The 25,830-nt window shown below is 35.9% G+C and overlaps 4 protein-coding genes across 4 annotated transcripts; 3 read left to right on the forward strand and 1 right to left on the reverse strand.

Moving 5' to 3' along the window:
- Window positions 1-224: 224 nt before the first annotated feature.
- Window positions 225-7,688, forward strand: LOC121249683 (protein ABHD11). Its single transcript, XM_041148434.1, is given in 14 exon segments — window positions 225-617; window positions 1,015-1,149; window positions 1,357-1,383; window positions 1,588-1,678; window positions 1,946-1,989; window positions 2,328-2,426; window positions 2,939-2,954; window positions 2,957-2,995; window positions 3,109-3,161; window positions 3,699-3,800; window positions 4,629-4,694; window positions 5,561-5,682; window positions 6,020-6,191; window positions 7,411-7,688. Coding segments are annotated over 14 exon segments (1,170 nt in total). The 5' UTR covers window positions 225-482; the 3' UTR covers window positions 7,480-7,688.
- Window positions 7,689-9,752: 2,064 nt separating this feature from the next.
- On the forward strand, window positions 9,753-12,455 carry LOC121249685. Its single transcript, XM_041148437.1, has 3 exons — window positions 9,753-10,321; window positions 11,590-11,850; window positions 11,983-12,455. Exons 1-3 carry the CDS (start codon window positions 9,887-9,889, stop codon window positions 12,169-12,171), a joined length of 885 nt encoding a protein of 294 aa, XP_041004371.1. The 5' UTR covers window positions 9,753-9,886; the 3' UTR covers window positions 12,172-12,455.
- A 3,084-nt stretch (window positions 12,456-15,539) lies between these two features.
- On the forward strand, window positions 15,540-16,674 carry LOC121249688 (ethylene-responsive transcription factor ERF020). Its single transcript, XM_041148440.1, has one exon. The coding sequence runs from the start codon at window positions 15,624-15,626 to the stop codon at window positions 16,134-16,136; it is 513 nt and encodes a 170-aa protein (XP_041004374.1). The 5' UTR covers window positions 15,540-15,623; the 3' UTR covers window positions 16,137-16,674.
- A 316-nt stretch (window positions 16,675-16,990) lies between these two features.
- On the reverse strand, window positions 16,991-25,398 carry LOC121249689 (11-beta-hydroxysteroid dehydrogenase-like 5). The gene is made up of 5 exons (XM_041148441.1): window positions 24,983-25,398; window positions 23,049-23,134; window positions 22,837-22,968; window positions 22,529-22,693; window positions 16,991-17,294 (listed from the first exon to the last, which is right to left on the reverse strand). The coding sequence occupies exons 2-5, from the start codon at window positions 23,070-23,072 to the stop codon at window positions 17,187-17,189; spliced, it is 429 nt and encodes a 142-aa protein (XP_041004375.1). The 5' UTR covers window positions 23,073-23,134; window positions 24,983-25,398; the 3' UTR covers window positions 16,991-17,186.
- Window positions 25,399-25,830: the final 432 nt, after the last annotated feature.

Below are 25,830 nucleotides of genomic sequence, written 5' to 3' on the forward strand. Positions count from 1 at the left end.
ATTTAAAAAAATTATAATAATTATTAAGATGAGGTTACGAAGCAAACGAAACCTTAAGGCTGACGTTAGTGGGTCGGAACTTAAGCAGCCAAAACGAGATTGCTCAAAGCTAGTGCAGACACGTACGGGTCACGTGCCAGACCGTTTACGTGCGGTGTAGTTTTGTCATTTCCGCGTGGACGGAGGCTTCCTCGGTGAGTTCCACCGACAACAAAGTAGAACGAGACGTTCCTTTTTCCAACTGTCCTCGAAGGGCAAAGGGAAGAGAGGCCCTGAGTGTCTGAGACCACTGAAGCAACCCCTCTCTCCCTTCCCTTTGGTGTCTCCGCCTTCCTATTCTTTCAACATCCTTCGCTTTCTTTGTCTTCCAAAATCTCCTACCTTTCTCTTTTCTTTTTCTCAAAACGCGAGTTCTCCTTTGGATCTAATTCTTTTTTTCTTTTCGAAGATCCTACGGTTCCCGCAAAACGTCGGCGCTTGAAATGTCGGCGGTTTCGAATTTCTCGCCGTGCTGTTACGGCGGGAGATCGGTCAGTTTTGTAGGGAGTAATTCGATGCTCCGTTCGACTGCCGGGATCCATTGGAGGGCCACGGCTTGGGCTTCGAGGCGTTTTGAGGTGTGTTTTTTGAGCATCATAAGCTTTTCTTGAAGGATTTCCCAATTCCTGATAGAATACAGGTCACGAATGATGTTATTTTCCGTTTGAAGAAAATATTCTCGTGAAGCACGTTCTTGCTATGGCTTGGAGGAGCGTATATTGTTTTTGGACAGCTATGTTATAATCAAGCACCTTTTTACTGCATGTGATCTATGGGCTTTTGTGTTAAATTTAACAACGATTTAAATCGATACTGCTGTGCTATAAAAGTTCCAGTATGGCCTTTGCTAGCATATGCCTTGTAATTTATAAGTAGTTCGATAACTATTGGCTATATTATATGAAAGGATGATACGCTATTGTAAGTTATTTGATAACTGTTATTTAAATTTATGATTTTTACTGCATATTGTAGAATGATACATTTCGCATCTCTCGGTCAGCTCTCCATCACTCCCGCAGGGCAATTAAAGATCCAAGTATACGTATGACATTAGTAGACGAGAGGCTTGCTCGTAGAGGAAATGTCGCCAAGCCTTCTGAAATCTTGGTAACTGTCTAACTGAACTGCCTTTTGGACTTGCAAAATTAGTTTAAATATGGCGTTCTCAGGTGCAGGCCATGGCAAAGCTTGATGCTTGCTAATGTTATTTTGTAATATGTGGCCAATAGCTTTAGAAGTACTCAAGTTTCTAACATATATTTTTCCAATGGCTTAACTTATCTGGCTGACATTTATAATGTTTCTTCTTTGCAGGCATATGATCTAGTTCAAGGAGCACTTGTAAGTCTTGCTTATTCTGTAATGCTTTATATGATATTGTTACAATATCACATATTCTTTAATCTACCCAAAATATGTGTGCTAGTTCTTATACTATTGCTATAGATCTTTGTTTAGGGAGATGGGTGTGTGTGTGCATGCGCGTGTGTATACTTAGATTTTCCAATAGGTGTAATTTTGCGTCTAAAATGTCTTGCTTTGCAGGTAAGATGGAGTTCTGTTGTGGATAGCTCATTACCGGATCCACCTACAGCCGTTTTTCTGCATGGCATTTTAGGTTGCAGGAAGAACTGGGGTCAGTACTTTGTACTTCATATCAGCTATAGCTGATTTAAAGTCTCCACTTAAATTTATTCCAAAACAGAAAGAAATAAAACGAACATGTTTGCTTATAATATTTTATCAGTTTCAACAACTTGGTTTGGGTGTCGTGTTTGCTTTGTTTTTTCGTTGGTGGAGGAAAGGGTCTCTTTTTTCCTCTGCGTCTTTCTTACGCATTCTGTTAGTTTCTTTTTGTAAATAAATAGTTTTGGTATGAATTTGTTAATGGCCAATGTTACAGGTACCTTTGCACGGAGGTTGGCCCAAGAATTTCCAACATGGCAGGTACTTTTCTGTGAATTTGTACTGGTTTGCATAAAACATGGATTATGGTTGGAACATGTAAATGCCTTGTCAAGCTTGTAGGGTGTTCAAGTTTGTCACGTGAAATACAATGTTTTTACTTAATCTCTAGGAAGATTTATTTAGTCATTTTTCTCTGTTCACGATCCATTTTTCATAATTTCTACTAGAATAACTTGTGTTTTTACTGGTTTTTTTTATTTAATATACTTCATGTGTACATGGATAACACTCTTTGATTATCGATAAAATCTTGACTTATTTATCAAAAATGGACATCGGTGGGAATCTTATTTTTTTCCTCATGTTTTTGAGGACAGTTTCTTTTAGTTGACCTACGGTGTCATGGTGATTCTACATCAATTAAGAAGAGGGGTCCACATACTGTTGCCTCCACTGCTCTTGATGTCTTAAAGCTAGTGAGTACTTATTTCACTATTGGATATCATTTCTTTGAAAGACAATATCTTCAATTTTGTGCATTAGCTAGATCAGAAATCTGATATGCCCTCAAATTCTCAATATTGGCATTGCAACTCATGGTGTGGCACTAGTGACTATTATCAAGTTGCTTGGGCATATTAGAATTTTCGACACCTTAATTTTCTATTGTTTGCAGCAATACTAAATGTAATTGTTCAAAGGTTCCATGAGTGACATATGTGTGGAGACATGCATGTTTTTCTTTGTTTTTGATTGTCATCTCATATTTTGAAATGACCTATGAGGACAAGAATCTGGTTCCATCCTCTTTATCTTAGGGGTTATCTTCTTCTTTTAGTAAAATGGCCGGTGGTTTGATGGGGCATGGTGATTAAATGTACTATCTTAATGATAATATACATAAGCTCCTTATATTCTCATGATAGTTATGAGCACTCATCTCTAATAGATGTTTGTATTGATTTTTTTTCTTCATCTTTTTGGCTAGGTTGGACAGCTAAAAATAACCCCCGAGTTCTAGTTGGGCACAGCTTTGGAGGAAAAGGTACCCTCATTAGTATTAACACGTAATATAGCTTAGCCTGAGAAGAATAATACATGATCGTTTAATCAAATATGTTCTTCCTATTTATAATTGTGCTTTAATTTTCTATGCAGCGGCATTGAGCATGGTTGAACAAGCTGCAAAACCTCTTGCACGACCAGTTAGAGTAAGCTCTCTGTTTACTAGATGTGATAAGGGAGTTGAACCATTATTTATTTTGAAAAGAAAAATTTGTGGAATTTTATGGAACTTAGAAAGTCATTAAGTCAAGAAAATTTTGGCTTAGATTTTAATTCACGTTTTATTGAAACATTGATTTGAAGGTGCAAAGGTTATTTTAAACTTGAAATTATTATTTTTTTGATAAGTAAGCGATTGTATTAATAAGAATAGGCTTAGCCCAAGTACACCAGATGGTATACACGAGGTAACACCTATCTAGGAAGAAAAAAAGGAAACAAGAAAGTCCTGAAGACCAAGGCCATTAAAATCTACAACTATGGCCCATAAAATAATGTTCGAACAAAATCATTTTAAACTTGAAATTATTTTGTACATTTGATCCATGACTCTTGACTTTACTTTTAGGAAACTGACTGTTCGAGCTAATCACTCGTGGCTTTATTTTTTACATTTTAATTCATGTCTATTCTTTTTTCCTTCTATTTCTGGTTTACATTATCTTCCTTTTCCACTTCAATAGGTTTGGGTTCTAGATGCTACTCCTGGAAAGGTTAGACCTGGTGGAGATGGAGAGGACCATCCAGCAGAACTGATATCTTTCTTGAGTACCTTGCCAAAGGAGGTGTGAATTTAACCAATTATTGATTTCTCTATTGGATGTCATGTATCCTTCTGATACATCTATTGTATTGTTGCTTATGCTGTCTTTGCTTGAATTTCACAATCAAGGCTTGCATACAGTTGGGTATGGGTTACATTGTGTTTCTTGATATTATATCTGCACCTTGCCTGCTTGTTGATTGAGTTGGGGGTTTCAGATCCATGCTTGCTGGTTTTTGTGTGCACCTGGATGTAGTGAGAAGTGTCTAGGGTTTCCACACTTCAATCAGGTGTGGGCAAAGAAGCTGATCTCCTCATTCATTTGAGTGATTTAATTCAACAGAGAACTGGCTAGTGTATGGTTAAGATAAATCAATTTATATCAAATTGATGAAGTGAAAACAAAAATTAGGAGTCATATGGTAGCATTTGTAGTAGTGAATAAGGATCTCTCAAGATGAGATGCCATAGATAATTTGTTTTCGGATAGGATAGAATAGCTGAAAATGATACTTGCGGCCGACCATGTGTTATTAATAAGAATCTATAGCTGGTCTCAATTTAATCGGGATTAAAACTTAATTGAGTTGAGTCATCTTGGTTTCAATTAAAAGATGTAGTGCAGTTACATTGGCTCGTGATTATAGGAATGAGCAGGGTGGCAGTGAGAGGCTTGGCTAGCCTTTTCATCTCTTTAAATATCTAACCTTGTCATCTAAAACCTCGGTATTCTTTCAGCAAGAAACTGTTGTCACTTCACCGCACAGTGACTCCAACCCACCTATAATATTCTTCTTTTCCTTATGTGTAAGGGTGATTCTAATGTTGGTGTTGTATTTCTTTAATAAAGGTCTCCTCAAAGCGGAATATTTTGAACGCTCTCATTCAAGAAGGGTTTTCCAAAGATGTGGCACAGGTATACATGAAACATCATTTCTGATGGTATGAATTCTCATCTGAAGTACGTCAACTTAAAGGTTGGGTATTAGAAGCCTGTGATTCATTGATTAAACATCCTTTATTTCAAATCAATTACTCGGACAGCTTTGTTGTATGCTAAGTTGACCTTTGGTACTAGCCGATATTATTTGCTTCTTCATTTCCAATCTACTGTAGAGATGCTGGAATTATGCTTCCCTTGTTGGGGAGTGACAATGGTCAATCCCATAATGAATATTGAGACTTTTCTTCTTCAGTTTTTTAGTTGTAACTTTAACTGATTTTGTTGTGCAAGCATCCAAATTGCAGACAAACTTATCTAGAAAGAAGGCATCATTCACATCAAAATGGTCTTAATGTATTGCATACTTGTAAACCCTTACGATATTTCTTTCAGTTGTTTCCTATTCTACTAATAATCAAGAAAAAGTTGTAATTCCAATGCTTGAGCCTTTGAGGTGTATTCGATATGTCCAGGAGTAACACCTATGTTACAGATACATTTTTACTTATTTTTCTTTCTTAACTTTTTATAAATTTAAAGGGTTTAGACTCATATTCGAATGCATCAAAGTATCCTATAGGGTACAGCTCATGTTGATGGAGATGTTTTGTATTTATTTATTCATTTTAAGGTCAATCACGTTTTTTCAAAATGCAAGTCTTCATTTTCAGATAATATTTAAATTGTTACAACATGCCAATATTTGTAGGAGTATTTAAAAGAAAACTAATTACATTTGCATCTTTTATTTAGTTCATGATGTGTTTTTTTTTTCTCTCCTTTTGGGTTTACTTTTAATGCCTGAATAAATAATATCTTGCTTCTTTTTTCATATGCAGTGGGTGGTAACCAACCTTCGACCAACAAACTCTCTTGGTCCATTGTCATCAACTTTCTCGTGGGTCTTTGACCTCAAGGGAATAGCCGAAATGTATCATTCCTATGAAGAAACAAATTTATGGTATCAATTCCTTGTTACTTTCCTAATATCATGGATCATATGAACTTTGAAGTTGCCCCTTAGATACAAACATTAACTGTTTCTGCTTCCCATATGTTTAATCTCTGTCCATACCATCAGCTTCAAGGTGCTTTTCCACAAATATAACAATTGGTTCCAATTTGATGAGTCAATATACACACCACTTTGGACCTCTGAATTATTTTATTTCTAAGATCTTTAAATTTAAAGTGGTAAAGGCAGAAGACAACGTTATTTCACCCTTTGGAAAATATTTAAATTTTGAGCCTGCAATGAGCCTTTTTTTTTTTTTTTTTTAATCTTCGATTGATTGTAGGAAAATTGTTGAAGAGGTGCCTCGAGGTGTGCACATTAATTTTTTGAAAGCTGAAAGAAGCTTACACAGGTGGGCTCTTGAAGATCTCCAGAGAATTCATGCTGCTGAGGAACTTGCTGCTGATGAGGGAGGTGGAGTTGAAATGCATGTCCTTGAAGATGCTGGCCACTGGGTATGTTTGCTTTTGTGCACATAGTTCTATTCCCTCGTCTATCCCTTTAAATTCATGAACAATATTAGTCTTACTCCCCCATTGAGAATTTGAGGGATACTTCCATCTCAAAGTTTAAGATGGCCATTGAAAAAGCTGCACCCAACACGTGTTCTATAGCTCATATATCTTGTGTAAACTTTCATGAAGAAGTTACTTGCATGTCATGAATCCTCAGGTTGGTCTCGTTTCTATTCCTGTCTGTTTGTAGTGGTCACAGAGCTCTTTTTGGTGTGCATCAATCTAACATCCATTGATGTAAAAGAAAGAAAATGAAAATCAGACTTTAGAACAAAGATCAAACTATTAGATGACAAGACTGTAAGCACCTTCTTCCCCTTTTAAGAATAGATATATGTAGTCATAGTTTCAGAAACCACCTGGTTTGACTTTTGAGCGACTTACCAATCAAAATGAGTAGATAACAAAACATATAAGAGGATAAGGTGTTCAGCAAAGGGTGGGGTTTTTTTATACATATTTTAAATCTGTAAATTTATATCTTTAATTTTACTTATAAAAAAATTATATCTTTAATTTTCTTTCGACGTGGGATGTGATTTGTCTAAGCATCTTGTCGTTTCTGCTGGTCAATGTTTTGACAGACAAAAGAACCCGGAGAGAGATTGATAGGGCTGACAATCATGTCAAAATAAACCATAAAACAAGGCAAAATTATAAGACTTGAAGAATCAGATGAATCTGACAACTCACCTGGATGCCCTCCTGTGGCAGACTCTCAAAACATTCCCCATTCCATTGAATTGAAAGCAGTGTCGACTGGAACATAATGATCATGTTGATCTTCATCTCTTAATCGATTTAATCTCTTGGGAAACATATTACCTTGGGAAACCTTGATCTAATACATCAGTTAATTTTATTACACTTGATTGGGAAAGTAGAAATTTGTGCTGAGGATCACAAGTATGAGATTTTGCGAGCTGTTAATCATCCACCGGTTTTTGCAAAAGCAAAATAAGTAGATACAGATCAATGGCCATCAAGAGAATAAATGCATATTCTAGTCGGCTCGTGATTGCTGCCTTACCAATCATACTATCTTGGCAGGGTTGGCCGTTGGGCGAGTGTAACAATTTCAGGAGTAATGGATTACATTTTTAAGTGCTTGATTTGCAATATATTCTTGGTACTGATCACACTACTTATATGTTAACAGGTACATACGGATAACCCAGATGGGCTCTTTAGAATTCTTTCATCCTCTTTTGAGGTAGTCAAAAGCTGAGGGATCTTAAGGTTATAAGCCTCACTTTCATTTTAGAGATAGCAAACTCTCAAACACGAACACGTACTGTATGTATTCTTTGTACTTTTAAACCACAAGATTATAGTGAGCCTTGTGTATCAATTTTTTTCATAAGTAAGAAGTAAGTTTCATTGATATGAATGAAAAATAGGCATAGCCCATGTACACAGGGCAAGCCTTATGTATCATAACAGTGCTGTATCTCTCCTCTCCTCTTCTCTTCTCTTCTCTTTTCTTTTTTCTCAGCCTTCAGTCTAGTCTCCTCCTAGACTTATTATCGTTACAACTGTGTAGCGTGCAGTATATAAACTTTATTCCCCTTTTTTCTGTCTCGTTTTGGCAAAAGAACATGAAAACAGGATGACCTGCATGACGGCGTCCTTTTTTTCCTCAAAGCATTGGATTTTTGCACGCGTATGATTTGATGGTACAATTTACTATATGTTAACAAGACATGAGATCTCAGCTGGATGAAATGTAACTTCTTTAATCCCTGAATAATATAGTGAAATAGCCTCGTATACATGATATGCATGCATGACTGAGGTGTACCATAGAGGTTATATTTTACTTGGGAGTCATTGGGGTCACCATCTTCTAGTTTGGAAAAGTGAGACTAAACTATGAAAACAAATTTCTTGTTTTGTGCGGTCTTGGGGCAGGATAGCTATCATTAGGATTAATGTTGGGTGTATAGTTAAGTGTTGGGGTAGGCCCGATAGGGATAGAACAACGAGCACTAAAATCTGAGAGAGTAGAGGTAGACATTCTCTAAAACAATTAACAAATATGAAATTAAAACAACATGCACTAATATCAACAATCAACACAGGGATCAACGATCAAGACATGCCAAGAGATAATGAAATGATGATGATGAATTGAATTACACAATCATTTGCATTGCCTTTTGTGACTGAAAAAACACAAAACCCAACACTACTGTCACAAAACCCTCTTTCGATAATTTCTCTCCAAATATCATTTCAATGTACCCACCAATTTTTCAAACTACAATAAAAAATATCTAAAAAATATTCTCTATCCAAACATATTTTCTATGGCCCCACTATTTTAACAAAACACCATAAAAATCTTCTCAAAGATTTCATAAGTTAAAAAAAAAAAAAGAGTAATGTTAGAGAGAAGTCATTATAACAGTGCACACTTTATACTCACTAAATGGTTGCTTCTAGTTGATTGTTTTCAATACTCACTTAGAGAGATGTGTGGTCTAGATGATGCCACATCATGTGTACAAAATGAATGATCCTAATAGTGACTTCTATCTATATTTATTCAAAAAAAAAAAAAACCTTCAATCCAAACAAGCCCAGGCACAAATTCTAGCATGTCATCTTTCAAAAATAAATGTATTGCAAACTACACCAACTTCCCTTTTAATTTTGGAGACATGTCAAGGACTTTGAAACTTGCATCCCATTTTAGACATGTCAGAAAATTTCTATATCTTAGTCTTAACTGTTCAATGATGTTCATTATTCCCAATTTTGGCAGTATAATATTCATGGAAATATATGATTTGGTGAAATCATCAAGCTGGTTGGGGTGCAAGGAACACATGTAACCCTCAAGGTTGGGCCATTTATCCAAGCTGAATGGGAGAGAATGGTTGCCAAAAACTCTATGTTTAACTTCAACAGAGTAAATAGACCCTACTGAGTCCAATTATTAGAAGGCAGACATCATGAAAAATTCTCTCTCAAATATCAAGGGCAACATACTAGATTTCAAAACATTAGTAGATCATTACAAGACCATAAATTTAGGGTTCTAATATTTGAAAAATCCGAATTTAGAAATCCTAAATTAATTTAGGAGTTTCAAAATTAATTTAGGGGTTAATTTAGGGTTATGTCAATTCAGATTAGGGTTTCAAAGATTGGCCTAATTGCAAGTGCATGCAAATCAACGAGTTATAAATAATAATAAAAAACTTTTATATTAAACATGTTGTTTAAAATAAGATAAAATAAATAAATAAAGATTGAGGTAAATTCTAAACTTATTACAAATTTTACTTTAAAAAACTTACAAACTTTATATAATTGGTGACTCATTATAAATATATGAAATTTTGATCCGATTAAATTTTTTTTGTTGTAATTATTGATGGGAGAAACATCTATTTTATAGATAATATGATGGAAAATTTATTTACAAATTGAACTTTTTAATAATCTAAATATGGTTCATAAGAGGTCCACCTGCCATGCTCTCGTCTTCGTGGCTCCGTCTCTCCCACATTATCCATTTCCTGTGGACTGTGACGATGCACTTCCTTCTCTCTCCCCCTCTCCCCCTCCTGTTCACACTCTTTCTTTTCTCCTCTCACCACTTTTCCTATTGACCCAAAAAATACTCCATGGCCGCCACACTACCCTTCAACCTCACTTCACCATTATCCCCCGCATTCCCAAGAAATTATTCTCTTCCCCCTGCCCGCCCTTTCCCGCTGGCCCTCCTCCACCGCATGATTACAAATTACGGCCACTGTTCTACTTCCAAACTATCCGGGAATCACCACTTTTCCGCTCCGACCGCCCGGAGAATTACTACTTGTAAGGCCACGGAGGTATCGGTGGCGGAAGAATCGTCGGCCTCCGGCGACGGCAGAGGAGAGAACTGGGTGCCGGTGGTGCCTCTTGGGGCGCTGCCTAGGGGAGAACGACGCGTGATATTGCAGGACGGCGAGACCATACTGCTGCTATGGTATAAAGATGAGGTTTTTGCTATTGAAAACAGGTCCCCTGCTGAAGGAGCCTACACCGAAGGCCTGCTTAATGCCAAGCTCACCAAGGTTTTTTTTTCCCTCCACTACTGCTTTAAGCCTTGAAATCCTCTTTGATCTTACTTTTTTTGGGGGGCCACTGTCGTTATAGCAACTGTTCACTTCACTTGCGTATTCCAATAGTAGTTAGGTGAAAACCGTGAGAATTGAAGTATGGTACAATGCCAGTTTTATGTGAATATTATCTAAATTCTGATTTGAAACCATAGTTCCCAAATTCAGATAAGACAATTGCTTGTTTTATTGGACGAAAGTGTCCCGCTGAGCTACTCCATGGTGTCTTAGATGGTCTTTTAAGTTTCTGGTAGGAGAGCTTCTCCCCTGTAGCTGGAGCTTGAACTTTGATGCCAATGGTCGAAATGTCACTCCTGGCGACTACAGAGAATTTGGCCTAATTGCTTCTTCAAAATTTCTAGTGATAGGATGTTGACACCACGAAAATGAATAGCACGTGTAATTGGAACAATAGGAGATAAAATGTATGTGAGCATGAAGTAGGCATTGATAAACCTAATTGATGTATAGTGATGGAAATGCCTATTTGATCTCTTCCAGATTTTGGGTCTTGGCTCCCGGGTACAATATACATTGTGCTAAAACACAGAAGATGCGAAATCTTGACTCAAAATAATGTATGCCTGATGGTGATTGCCTAGATGGGAATTCTTGAATAGTGAACATTGTAAATCCAATGAAAAGTAAACAACATTCATTTCGAAAGTAAATAGTTTTGTAAATGCCTTGTTTCCTTTGTCTCCTCTCCTCGATATGCAGATATACATAAATTATGTTTAACTTTTGAAGGAGAAGTTGCATGTTCATTACAACATGAAAATCTCACCTGCGGAGAGAAATATTAAAACCTTGATTTGCTCAACCTTGTTTTCAGGAGGGTTGAGAATGTGATATCTTTCACTAACAAATGTGCACAGCCATTTAATATTAAGGTGTATTATAGTTGTCATTCATGGTATCGATGAGTGTTTGAATGGTTACTTTCCACCTGAAAATTTTACCTAAACCTCATGGCTAATAGAATTTTTTTTTTTCTCAGTAGGATTCTGTTTTTTTCAAGGAAACTGTCGTTTCTGGGATATACCCTGGAGTACGTGTGTATTCAGCAGTATGAACTCTATCAAAAGACTATTGGAAACTGACATAGGATAAACGTATAAACTTGTGTCAATACGTGCAGTTTTATTGTCTTTAGCTATTGTTCTAAAACGATTGAAAGCAAAAAAAAAAAAAAAAACTGATATTATTTTTTTCCCCTGCAGGATGGCTGTATAGTTTGTCCAACAACTGATAGCACGTTTGATCTCCAAACAGGAGAAATTAAGGAATGGTATCCAAAAAATCCAGTGCTGAGAGCTCTCACTCCTGCTTTAAGGAAGCTTTACATTTACCCTGTGAAAACAGATGAAGAAAACATTTACATCAACATGATAGGAGGTGTGAAATCAGATGCATCTGCTGAGATCATCTTTAGTGGGAAGGCTCAACCTGGTGTAACTTCAACTGATGTTAATGTGGACGAGGTAACTAAATTTCCGCCACTTCATCTGACTAAAAACTCTTTTGGATTCCTTGGAAGCAAGATATTAAGCCAGCAGTAAATACTTGGGTTTTGTTTTTTCCTGATTTGTTTGCTCTGTTACATGATGTTTTAGGTTAGAATGGTGGTTGATGAAGATCAAGAGGGTTTTGGTTTCACTGCAAAGAACGAAATCATAAATGGGAAGGCAGCTGTAATTGGCTTCCTGGTATTGTTAGATTTTGAACTCTTGACTGGTAAAGGTATTCTAAAGGGAACAGGCTTCTTGGACTTTCTGTATGCTGCTTCAAAAGCTTTCAAGTAGATAGATGCTGTTGTTGTTCCTGTTCTTTCAGAAATCAAAGGAGTTAATAAGTCTTTCCCAGAAACTACCACCAAGAAGTGACCAAAAAAAAAAAAAAAACGAGAAAAAAATAAATATAACATAAATGAAAAAAGAAGTCCGTTCATAGGAAGATTACCTGTTTAGACATCACATTTGGATGTTGAGTTCCTTTGATAATTTTGATATGTATTTCTGTGATTGTATATTCTATAGGAATCAGACCATCTTGATCCTTGTTTATGTCATGCGTTTGAGAATTTTTATGACTCTGTAGTCTGTCTGTACACCAAATAATGTTTTTTTCAAGAAAAATGATAGTTGCAACGATAAGTGTGGAAGCATTGCGTAATAACTTTGAAAAAAAGTAAATAAATATAGGGATCATATGAAAAAAATTAATTTATTAATAGCGGACATCACTTTTTTTTAAAGCAACTACAAGATACTTGCACATTTCACGATTGAATATAATATTACTCTTTTTTCAAAATCGAACCAGCTTGAATTTTTAAGTATATAGCTCTAACGATGATGGGCCTGGTGGCTTGTTTGGGCGGGATTGGGCTTATTTTTTGGGTGCAACGGGCACGGGCTTGGCTCTGAAGAGCATGGCCCATGGAAGATTTTGTTACACGTCGTTCGTACAAATATATACTGCAAAGTAGTTATTTGGGGGAAACTCGAAGGAAGAAACCACTCATTAGGAAGAAAAAAAATTTACTTGCAAGCCTGTTTATTGACATGTTGAATACATCACTAATCATGTAAACGCATTTCATATTAACTAGCACAAAAAAATAATTCATATTTTGTTTTTTTATTATTTATAATTATAATAATAAATAATTTGTTTACACATACCAAACCGAAAAGGTAGGCATGAGTTTTAAAATAATTGAATGCAACGTGTTCATTGGGTTGGGCAATATATATATATAGATAAACAGTTACCAAATCCACGTGCTTATTCTCCATTGATTAAAAATTATTTCTTTTATTCTTTAAACAATAATTATTTTCGTCACTTACTATTCATTATCTCATACCACACATCCTATAAAAAACACATCACTCTATGAAAAAAAACGTAGAGTATAAGAGTGAATAATAGCTGATATATAGCAATCGGTTTTTTTTTTTAATCATCTTTTTGTGACTGCAAACGCTTGACAAAATTGGTCTCTGCGATGAAAGTCTATGGCAGAATACATTGACAAATGTTGGCCAAAATTTTGAATATTTTCTCCCTTATTAATTAGTTGATAGACTATATATGATGCTTAATTAAACACGTGGTTCAGCAAGCATGTTATCGTCATATTTAGACATTGACCATTTTGATCCTTGAATATACTAATGTATCTGTCACCATGCATGCACGTACAATCGATCAGACTGAATATTTAAAGGAAAATAAAAGAGAATGAAAAATTTGCCACCATCCATATATATATATATATATAATATATTTGGAGGGCAGTTTCAATTATTAATTAATTGACCTTTGGCTCAGATATTTTTCACTACCGAAACCAAGATTAGTGATCAACTCATCTCTTGTATTCAGGAAAGGCAACGTTGAACTCGTCCTAATTAATATCCAAAGTCAATATATATATATTATTTATAATTGAAAAGTAGTGCAATATATCGGACAATAATACTGTTCCCTTGGTACGGAAATGAATCGGACAGGAAGTGATAAACGAGTTGATAAAGAAAGAGAATCCATCGGAATTCAACTCTGTTTAAAGAATGCTATATTAATAAATTATTAATCATAGGCAAATATTGATTACTCTTCCAATATTATACATTTTTTTTAATAATATCAAATACTCCATTAATGTATATTATAAAACTCATTTTATATATAATTTGTTTCTCTTTTTAATATAGCATTCTCATATATTTGTTTCTCATACATATATATATATATATATATATATTCAATATTTGAAAATCCAGACAATAATTCTTAAGTGAGATAAATATGTTTGATAATATCATTCATACAAATAAAAATAAATAAATCTAATCTTTCTTTTTTAATGACGTCAATTATGTTATGCGAATATTACAACTGAAATATTACAAACAGAAATTATAATTGTAATATCACTCTCCATTGATAATTATATGTCGTGTAATTTTAATTTCTTTTTTTTAAATATTCAAGTGCATACCCGATATTAATTTGTTCAGACTGACAAATTACCACCGACCTTCTATTTTGCACATGACCTCATTCGGGACGTAGGCAAGGATAAGGTTGTCTCCACGAGTCAACATAAGATACGACTTGATTCCCTTTGCACGAAAGGTTAAGAAAAGTTGTGCACGTTTCTAGACGACTCAAGCCAAATACTCTCTCTCTCTCTCTCTCTCTCTCTCTCTCTCTATATATATATATATATTAAAGTTGAATAATGTTATTTTAAGATATCTATATTATCGATTATTTATATGATAGTTACATTATTTAAATAGTAATATTTAATTTATAAAATTTAAAATTTAAAATTAAATTATACTATATAAATAATATATGTAGTAAAAATATTAAAATAATATTATTGTATAAATTCAGATGTTATATAGATATTAAAAAGTAATAAAATTCTGTCTTAAATTCAATAATTTTGTTTGGCTATTTTTGCATGGCCACAAAAAATCTTGTGTCCCATGTTTCTAGAACCTTTGTCGACCCAAGCGGCCATAAACACGTTTTGTAGGCCAAAGCTAGAACCTCAGTTTTTTTTTTTTTAATTATTATTATTATTATTATTATTATTTTAAGTCTGACTAAGAGCATTGACATAATCTAATTCAGTTCATTTTTAAAATTTAGATATAAAATGATATGAATTGAGTTGAGATTAAAATTAAAAAGTTAAATAAAATATTATTAAAATATATTTTTTAATATTATTTTTATTTTAAAATTTAAAAAATTTATTTTATTTTATATAAAAATTTAAAAAAATTATAATAATTAGATAAAATATTTAAAAAATTTTCAAAGTTAAATTTTGAATATAACTTTAACGAAGCAAATGGTAATGCTCTGACTGCTCTCATTCATTCCTAACTACCGTCCAACTTGGAACGAAGCATTAAAAAGTTAAAATCCACCGTCTTTGCTTTCCTTTTCAGATAATGAAATACTCTCATTCATGAACCTTCGAAAATTTTGACTCTCATATCTGGTCCACTCTGCTTGTCCTCTGACTTTCTCTTTCTTCAACCTTTATATATATATATATATATATATATATATATATATATATATATATATATATATATTATATATAGCACCTCCTTACGTTTCTTAATTAGATGCTATAGTTTAATTGGAAGCTTGACATTAGTTGCAGTAGGGTACTTTTGACAACTTTTGCCCAGTTTGCTAGCTAGCGTTGTTTACCAAGATGAGATGCAGCTCGGAAGAAAGTGGAGATGGTGCCTGCAGCTCATCTCAGAAGAAGTACAAGGGAGTGCGTCAAAGGAAATGGGGCAAGTGGGTGTCCGAAATCCGAGTCCCCGGCTCCCAAGAACGGCTTTGGCTCGGCTCCTATGCCACACCCGAGGCTGCCGCCGTGGCTCGCGACGTTGCTTTTTATTGTCTGCGCGGACCATCGGCGTTGGACTACCTCAACTTCCCGCTAATGTTGCCTCATAGTGTCCGGAATGGCATGTCGCCAAGATCGGTCCAAAAGGCGGCCTCGGACGCTGGCATGGCTATCGATGCCCAGTTGATCGCACACAAGTTGCCGGAAAAAGAAGTGACGAGGGAAGAAAAAAGTGGTGCAGCTCCTGGCCTGGAGACAGATTTTACTTGGGAAAATGTGGGAGACAACTCACGTGGGACGTGGGAAGGAAGTGATCAGTGGAAAGAAGCTGGGGATCAGGCTTTCAGCATTTCCGTTGAAGATTATCTTTAAGCAGTAGCTAGCTTTAATTTTATTAGTCATGTGCCTTTAATGTCGGACGCACGTGTACATAATCTCTATGTAATAGGCATGAATTATAATAAGTTCTGGGCTTGCACTCAGAAGCAACGCTAGCTAATTTTATTGGGCATGTATATTGTTTTTGTGAGTCTTTCATTGAGTTCAATTCCGTTGAGGCTCAGCAATATTAATTCGACCGTTCTCTAGCTTGTACGTCTGCATGATTCCATATAACTATTATATTCTTAAACCAAGTTTTTCATCTCAGAAAGATTTCACAGCAGCTTGATTATTTCCCGGTGAAATAGAAGCCGGGTGGAGAACAGTGACTGGACTTTTGAACTTTGAAGTGACGCTCACGGGTTGATTGGTTCACCTCATCCAGTACTGACCTTTCAAAATCAAGCTGTGGTTTGGATCCGAAAATTGTTTTGACTTTAGCCCTTTTGACGAAGCTAATATTGGACTACAGCCCCCAACAACATGCCAACCTCGAGATATTTTTTCCCCCACCCTGCAACTTGCTGCTCATGATTCACTGCAGCAATCCTACGTAGAGACTTCATTGCAGCAATGTGTAGCATAATTGTTTCATTGGTGCGATTTCAAGTTTTTCCATAGTTTCATTGCAGCAATCGTAGAGACTGTTCAAAATTTATTATACTGTTGGATATGCGAGAATTAATTTACAACCATGTGAAGCAATTGATGTATTTGATCACTATCGTCAAAGGGGGCCAAAGCTAGCTGACATTTATTGTTTATCGAACACGGTATAGAAATATATATGTCTCTGCCACAAGTTATGCAGCATGACAGCTACAACACAAATTAAACTCACCAGATATTTCCATTTTGGCTGGTGCTGGTGCTGTTGGGGACTGAATAATTGGGAATAGTGAGACGTTGGAGTAGCAACAAGTTTCCTAGGAGATCAGGGGCCCTCTAATAGAGGCACGAGTACTGTTGTTCTCGCTCCATGCGTTTCAAGAAGAAGGCGGAGTGTCCAATTCAGAACATTTGGTGCAAAAAACCTGAAAACTAGAATATATCATACCAGCTTGGACACTTTACATATGCATCTCCTCGGCAAGCCCCAGATACGATCAGTCTTGCATATTCCTCCATGTATCCCCCATTCATATGTACCTAAAACAAATTACAAATATGCGAGGTATCTCTCTATCAGATCATGTCTCATAGGCATGCAGTACTTCATGTTGGAGTCTTGCATCACATATAGATAATATGGAATTAAAATCCAAAGTAGAAAAGGCTAAGACTAAAATAGTCAATACAATGTAATTAGTTAATTCTGTTAGTTTACATTTTCAGTATAAATATGATGTAATAGCAGACTTAGAATAACACTTCTTTTCATTAATTCTTCAATACAATTCAGAATTTCTTTCTTTTCCATCAGTTCTCAAACTCTCTCTACATTTGATCAAGTTCTTGTCATGGTATCAGATTAGAAATTCCGCACATTGATTTTCTGGAACTCGATTCATTCTTTTTCATCTTTTGATCATTCTCTTTACATTTCCTTTCTTCTCTGCATTACAACTTCTTCAAGATTTTGTAGTGATTTTTTTTTTCTGCACAGCCCCTTATCTTGAATTCTGTGATTCTCAATCTTTCTTTCTTGAAATGCCTTCTGAAAGTTCTACCGATTCTGTTATCACAAATCCATCAGATATTTCATCAAGTCCATACTATCTGCATCCAAGTGATAATCCTGGTGCACTTCTCGTCTCAGAAATTTTTATTGGAGATAACTATGTTGCTTGGAGCCGCTCGATCACCATTGCTTTATCTGTCAAGAATAAAGTGGCATTCATTGATGGTTCAATTCGACCTCCAAACACTTCTGAATCTGTTCTTTACACAGCTTGGTTGAGGGCTAATAACTTGGTACTTTCTTGGCTTATAAACTCTATTTCCAAAGATATTCGAAATAGCTTGCTCTATGTAAATTCATCTCTTGATCTTTGGAATGAATTAAAGACTCGGTACTTAAGAAGTGATGGACCAAGGGTTTTTCATCTTGAAAAATCTTTGAGTTGTATCAATCAAGGTTCTTCCTCTGTTACTGAGTATTTCAGTTCCTTCAAAACTTTATGGGATGAATATGTCAGTTTTCGTCCCTTACCAACGTGTACTTGTGGAAAAATGTCAAGATGTACATGCGATCTTTTCTCTTTTATGTTACAAAGGCAACAAGCAGATTATGTTCTAAAGTTTCTAGTTGGTTTAAATGATTCTTTTGCTCCCATAAGAAGTCAGTTGCTTCTTTCAATTCCATTACCACCTATGGCTAAAGTCTTTTGCTTATTGCTCCAAGAAGAAAGCCAAAGACAATTGACCAACTCAGTTCCTACTGAATCACATGCATTGATGGTTAAACAGTCAAATCCTGCAGCAAACCAATACAGATTTTCAAAAGAAAAATCCAAGAAATCTATCCTTCATTGTACACATTGTGGATACAATGGACATACGGTGGACAAGTGCTTCCAGCTTCATGGATACCCTCCTGGGTGGACTGGACCAAAAGGAAAAAGAACTCATTCTGCTGCCCATGCTGCAATTGCAACTGATGAAGTCTGTAATCAAAACAGTAATGAGTCTCACATGGTTTCTTTGACTTCTGAAGATTTTAATAAACTACTAGCTATTGCAAATTCTTCTCAACCATCTCAGTCATCTCAAAATCCTTCAAATACCCAGAATACATTAGCCTGCAATCTCGTTACTTCATCTCAATTTTCTGGTAATTCTTCTTGCAAATCAGTTTCTTCCACTTCAAAATCCAAATGTTCTTGGATATTAGACACTGGTGCAACAGATCATATGATCTATTCACCCCTATTCTATTGTTTTCCTCCTAAACCAATAAATGCATCTATAAATCTGCCCAATGGACAGATTATACCAGCTACACACATAGGAACAATTTGCATTTCTAATAATCTTTTCTTACAAAATGTCTTATGTGTACCATCCTTTACTTTTAATCTGTTATCCATTTCTAAGCTAACCAAAGATTCTAATCTTTCATTGTCTTTCTTTCGTACTCATTGCCTTTTACAGGACCAATCAATGAAGAAGATGATTGGGATTGCATTTGAGAAACAAGGCTTATATTACTTCAATTCTGCTGGTGCAAACTCTAAGACTAGTCCCACTCATTTTTCTGCTGCCTCTCAAAAGTCATTAGACTTATGGCACTATAGATTAGGACATGTGTCCCTTTCCAGACTCTCTTCTCTTAAACACCTTGATTCTTCTATCTCTATGGATTGTCAAAATGTATGTGACATTTGTCCCTTAGCAAAGCAAAGAAAACTAACATTTCCTGTATCACACAGCAAGTCTAATAAAATGTTTGATTTGATTCATTGTGACATATGGGGTCCATTTGGAACCATTTCTTATTCAGGATATAGATTTTTCTTAACAATTGTGGATGATTTTACACGTTGTACTTGTGTTTATATGCTTCAAACAAAATCTGAAGTTCCATTCCTACTTAAAACTTTCTGTAAAATGATTAAAACACAGTTTGACATTGCTGTCAAAGTTTTAAGATCAGATAATGGACCTGAATTCATTCTCACAGATTTCTATCATAAAAATAGAATTTTACACCAAAGAAGCTGTGTAGAAACCCCACAGCAAAATGGCACAGTTGAAAGAAAACATCAACATTTGCTAAGTACAGCTAAGGCTTTAATGTTTCAAGCAAATATTCCATTATCTTTTTGGAGTGACTGTGTCCTCACAGCAGCTCACATTATCAATAGGATTCCTATCCCTCTTCTTAAAAATAAAACTCCCTATGAAATGCTTTTCAATAAAATACCAAAGCTTGCTCATCTAAAAGTTTTTGGTTGTCTTTGCTTTGCTTCAACACTTCAACATCACATACACAAATTTGATCCTAGAGCTGTCAAGTGCATATTTCTCGGGTATCCCTGTGATATAAAAGGCTACAAAGTAATGGACCTCCATACTAAGAAAATCTTCATTTCCAGGAATGTTATATTTCATGAAAACATTCTTCCTTTTACAGTTGTACCAACTGATCCTCAAAACCACTCTTTTCTATTCCCTCCATCAGAAAATCCATACAGCTGTGATATTTTCCATTATAATCCAGTTGCTAATCAACCTGTGCTAGCAATTTCACATATTGATGATGACCATCAAAATTCTCTTATACCTCAAAACAATCAGATTTCCAATAATCCTATACCTCAGAACAATCAGATTTCCAATATTCCTGAACAACCCAGAAAATCCACTCGACTTAGACAAGCACCTCACTTTCTGCAGAATTATTATTGTAGTCAAGTTTCTTCAAATGCAGCTCCTTCAACTTCTTCTACTGATGGTTCTAGCAAAGGTAATTTCTACTCCATTTCCCATTTCCTTTCTGCAAATAGACTCTCATTATCTCATCAAGCTTTTCTTGCTTCTATCACAACTTCATTAGAACCCAAAACATATAAACAGGCTGCTCAATTTCCAGAATGGCAAAAAGCTATGAAAAATGAACTTGATGCTTTAGAGTTAAACAAAACATGGGAGCTTGTTACTTTACCTAAACATAAACAGACCATTGGTTGCAAATGGGTGTTTAGAATCAAATACAAAGCTGATGGAACAATAGAGAGACACAAAGCAAGATTAGTAGCAAAGGGTTACACTCAACAAGAAGGCTTAGATTTTTTTGACACCTTCTCACCCGTTGCTAAGATTACTTCTATTAGACTTCTACTTGCTGTTGTTGCAATTAAGGATTGGCACATTCATCAATTAGATGTGAATAATGTGTTTTTACATGGTGAACTACATGAAGAGGTTTACATGGATTTGCCTCTTGGACTGCCAAATCAGAACAACAAAGTTTATAGACTTTTAAAAAGTCTCTATGGTCTCAAGCAGGCCTCTAGACAGTGGTTTGAAAAACTGTCTACCTCTCTCATCAGCTATGGTTTCTCTCAAGGTAACTCTGATTGTTCATTATTCATCAAAAAGTCAGCAACATCTTTTATGGCATTAATAGTATATGTTGATGATGTACTGTTAGCCAGTAATAGTTTACAAGATATTGATCTGTTAAAGAAATTTCTGGATGATCAATTTACAATTAAAGATTTGGGGCCATTGAAATATTTTCTTGGACTAGAGGTAGCAAGATCTCACACTGGGATCTCTCTTTGCCAACGAAAATATGCACTAGACATACTACAAGATACTGGCCTCATTGGTTCCAAACCTGCAGCATTTCCTATGGAATCAAATCTTAAACTAACTATTGATGATTCAGAACCATATGAAGATCCTTCGGCTTATAGAAAACTGGTTGGCAGATTGCTATACTTAACAATTACCAGACCAGATCTTGCCTATTCTGTCCAAGTTTTGAGCCAATTTTTGGCAAAACCGACAGTTAATCACCACAAAGCAGCAGTGAGGGTCCTCAGATACTTAAAGGCTACTCCTGGACAAGGTTTATTTTTTCCTTCAACTTCAGAACTTCAGTTGAAAGCTTTCTCAGATAGTGACTGGGCAGGCTGCATTGATAGCAGGAAAAGCATAACTGGTTTTGCAGTGTTCTTAGGAAATTCTCTAATCTCATGGAAGTCTAAAAAGCAGGCGACCATTAGTCGATCCTCTGCTGAAGCAGAGTACAGAGCTCTTGCAACTACAACTTGTGAGATACAATGGTTAATCTATGCACTACAAGACTTACAAATTGATCACTCTCAGCCAACACTCTTGTATACAGACAGCAAATCTGCTATGTCCATTGCCACAAACCCAGTACAACATGAGAGAACCAAGCACATACAAATTGATTGCCATTTAGTTCGAGAGAAGCTGCAGGAAAAGCTCATCAAGTTATTTTATATTCCCTCTCGGCTACAGTAGTTGACAAACATACTTACAAAGCCACTTGGATCATTGCCTTTTCACCATGTCCTTCGCAAGATGAACATTCTTAACATTCATGTTCATCTTGAGGGGGGGTGTTGGAGTCTTGCATCACATATAGATAATATGGAATTAAAATCCAAAGTAGAAAAGGCTAAGGCTAAAATAGTCAATACAATGTAATTAGTTAATTCTGTTAGTTTACAGTTTCAGTATAAATATGATGTAATAGCAGACTTAGAATAACACTTCTTTTCATTAATTCTTCAATACAATTCAGAATTTCTTTCTTTTCCATCAGTTCTCAAACTCTCTCTACATTTGATCAAGTTCTTGTCACTTCATGTAATAACTAACTTCAGAGGTGATTTTATCAAGCAGCTGGATATCATTAAATTTTAGTGGACTATCTTTTTTCCCCTGTAAATATAAGGGCTTACTTCTCTTTCTTCCTTCCATTGCATATCGGCACCATCCTCCAGCATGAACTTGCCTCCAGTCATTTCACTTCCAATCCGACCATGTGTTGCAATTTTTATTCCAACATCATCTTTCACTTCGAATCTCAGTGTCTCGTAGAAGTTTACAAGTGCAGCCTTAGCCGCCTAGTGATTCAATAAAACAAAAGGATCAGAACCAATAAATTTACTCCGGATTAATTAAGGACAACCTTTGTTTGTGTGCGCGTGTATGTATGAGGTATTGATTGATTGTGACAGCCATGCTTGGTTCAGTCATTTCTACTCACTGCATGTAAACTCATTCTCGGCAGAGGTAACCAGGTCTCCACCGCTGCATTAACAACGATTCGACCATTGCTCTGATGTAGGTAAGGTAAAGCAACATATGTTGGATATACATTTCCTAAAAAATTTATGTCCTGTGAACAAAAAAGTCCAAGATCAGAAAACAGAATGCACTTTGCATCAACAAGCTACTCATGCGACTTGTAATCCTTACCAACAAATGAGGAAACACAGACATATCTGTCACTTCCTCAAAGTAGAATGCATGTCCCAAACTTGCTGTATTTACAAGATGATCAACTGCAGAAATGGAGATAAATATGATAATTATTAGAACCAAGAGGCGTCTATACAACACAAGTTTATCTATCTGGTACTTTATCTTATAAACATTACACTAATGCAAATAGAAGGAATAGGTCGGTCAGAATTTGTGGCTGTCAAGCCTGTTAACCAGAAGGGTTGGACGTTCAAGCTCTCTTACAATTTTCTCTTAAATTTTTAAGCATTTAGATCAAACCACGACACATGAAAGTTTACCAAGCGTGCACAAAGGTAACAAATAATACAATTAATTGCTATTATCTGCAGTAATGCAGTGTACTCTAGTTGGTGGTGGGTGCATATACAAACTTGTTTGGAGGATTCGAGTAGCTCTAATTGCTAAATGCAATCAGTCAACCGAATCCAAGAGTACTTTGGGTGAGACATACGATGGCCATAGGAGTTTATTGTTTCATTAACAAATCTCCTGCAATCATCTTCCTTGACTACATCAGCAGCTATAAATGTAACATGCTTTGCCCCATAAACCTTGCGTTATCACTGACCACTCGAAGCCTCTGCTCTCTCCTTGCCACCAAAACAAGATTTGCTCTCCTCTTCGCATATTCGTATGCAATTTGCTGCACCCACAGATCGCCATAATAATATGACCCTTATTTAAACTGCACAAAATATAACTTCATTGAAAAAAAAATAAAAATACAATTGATCTTAATTGAGTAAGTAATGCGATTGCGAACTTCAAGTTGATTCAAATCAACCTATCTCAACCTATATTAGCTTTTGAAAAGAAACAGTTCTAGATATCAAATTCTTGCAAACTAAAGCGTATTATGTGGCTGAATTAACAAGGAAAATGACTTGAGCAAGTTAAAATTGCAGCAGCTCGATATATATATAACTGCCCCTAGTCCGAATTTCATCATAAAATAAAAAAGGAGCAACTCTTCACAGGAGTTATTGCTATGTTCATCTCTGTTATTGGGAACTCAAACCAGTTTTTCTCTTGGAAAGTGTAATGGGGTAGGTAGTAATGGAGGGTCTTAAGTTTGAATCCTTTCAAGAATTGTACTTATTACAACAAAACTAGGAACATGAACACTTCGGTGCAAAACGTAACAAGGAACATAGTCCGGTCCTCTTTCTATATCCAATGTGTTGAGTATTTAGAGTCTGGTTCACGCCGCTCGAGCAAAACGTCTAGCCGCTCGAGCGAATACAAGTCAGAGAGCTTCGCTCGAAGAGAGGTCAACAGACCGCTCGAGCAAAAGCAAGTCAGATAGGTTCGTTCAATGACCGCTTGACTCACGGCTCGAGCGGAGGGAAGTCAGAGAGATTCGCTTAAGGAGCCGCTCGACTCACGGCTCGAGCGATTGCGGGAGACAGGTTCGCTCGACGCGGGCTCGACACGCCGCTCGAGCGAACATCATTAATTCTGCTGAATTTAAGGTTTCCGCCGTACAACATATATATTGATTTGTTTTTGACTTGTACTGTATAAGAGTGAACAGTAGCCGTCCTACACTATTGTATTGTGATTCTTCAAGAAATAAAATCCTCTGCAGCTCCCGTGGACGTAGGCAATTTGCCGAACCACGTAAATACTGTGTCTTGTGTGATTGCTTATTTTTCCTGTGTCTATATTCATTTTATTGTCATCTTTTTTCACAACACAATGACCCATCTTAGTCAGTCAAGTAGGCTTAGCCAGTAAATGCTCACCTATTTCAATGAATTTGTTTATGCAATCTCCCAATACGAATTTTAACCAACTTTGCCATTCAACTATCGTCTAATGATTAAATATTTCAAATAATCGAGGAATATGCAAAAGAATGAAAAAAGGGAGACTGACTGACTAACCTCCCCTATTCCAGAAGAAGCTCCTGTGATTATAACGACTTTATCTTCCATATTTTCACAGTAGAAGGAGCTGTAAAGCCACTCACAAGTATTGATGAAACACAGGGTCGGCCATGCGAAGGCTAGCATCACCAAGCTTGCCGGAGGCACCACCCAATTCAAGATGGTGTTAAAGAAATCCATCCCCGCAAAAACCTTCGAGCGAAAAAAAAAAAAAAAAAAAACAGAGACAGAGATTTGCTCTGTTGGAAGGTGAAACGAGAGAGAGAGAGAGAGAGATGAGGAAGAGGGCTTTGGAGTTAACATGTAGGGTGCTGGCTGATCAACACCATGAATACATGCATGAGGGCTGCGATCAAACGTGTTGGTAGCAAGCTTATGTTGCGACGAGTGGAAGAATTTTCTTGGATTTTCCTGCATCGTGCATGAGTTGTGCACTGCTGAACTCTGAAGCTGTTTTGTCGAATGTAACACCAAATTATGAGCACCTGTCCCTCTGAGTGACTCGTTTTCATATTCCATTCACCTGGAAAAGAAATTAAAAGAAACTTGCGTGCTTACTGAAGTTCAATTCAAGGTCTCGAATTCCGTTCAAAGAAAAAGAGTGCAAGAATATAAAAGACAGACTCGATCGAGAAGGGAAACGAAAAATATTCCAAATGTATTTGAATAATCCGATTCGATATCATGCAAAAATCCCATATTGGCTAAGAACAGTTTGCTTAATTGCTAATTGTTTTTTACTTAATTGTTTATCTTTTAATTCAAACAAAGTTGGTGTATTTATTATATCCGTCAACTATCAAATTATTTAAGTTTGTACATTCGGAATGTGAATACGCTTGGAG

The sequence above is a fragment of the Juglans microcarpa x Juglans regia genome, chromosome 2D, assembly GCF_004785595.1.
Source record: "Juglans microcarpa x Juglans regia isolate MS1-56 chromosome 2D, Jm3101_v1.0, whole genome shotgun sequence".
In the NCBI taxonomy this organism is placed as follows: domain Eukaryota; kingdom Viridiplantae; phylum Streptophyta; class Magnoliopsida; order Fagales; family Juglandaceae; genus Juglans; species Juglans microcarpa x Juglans regia.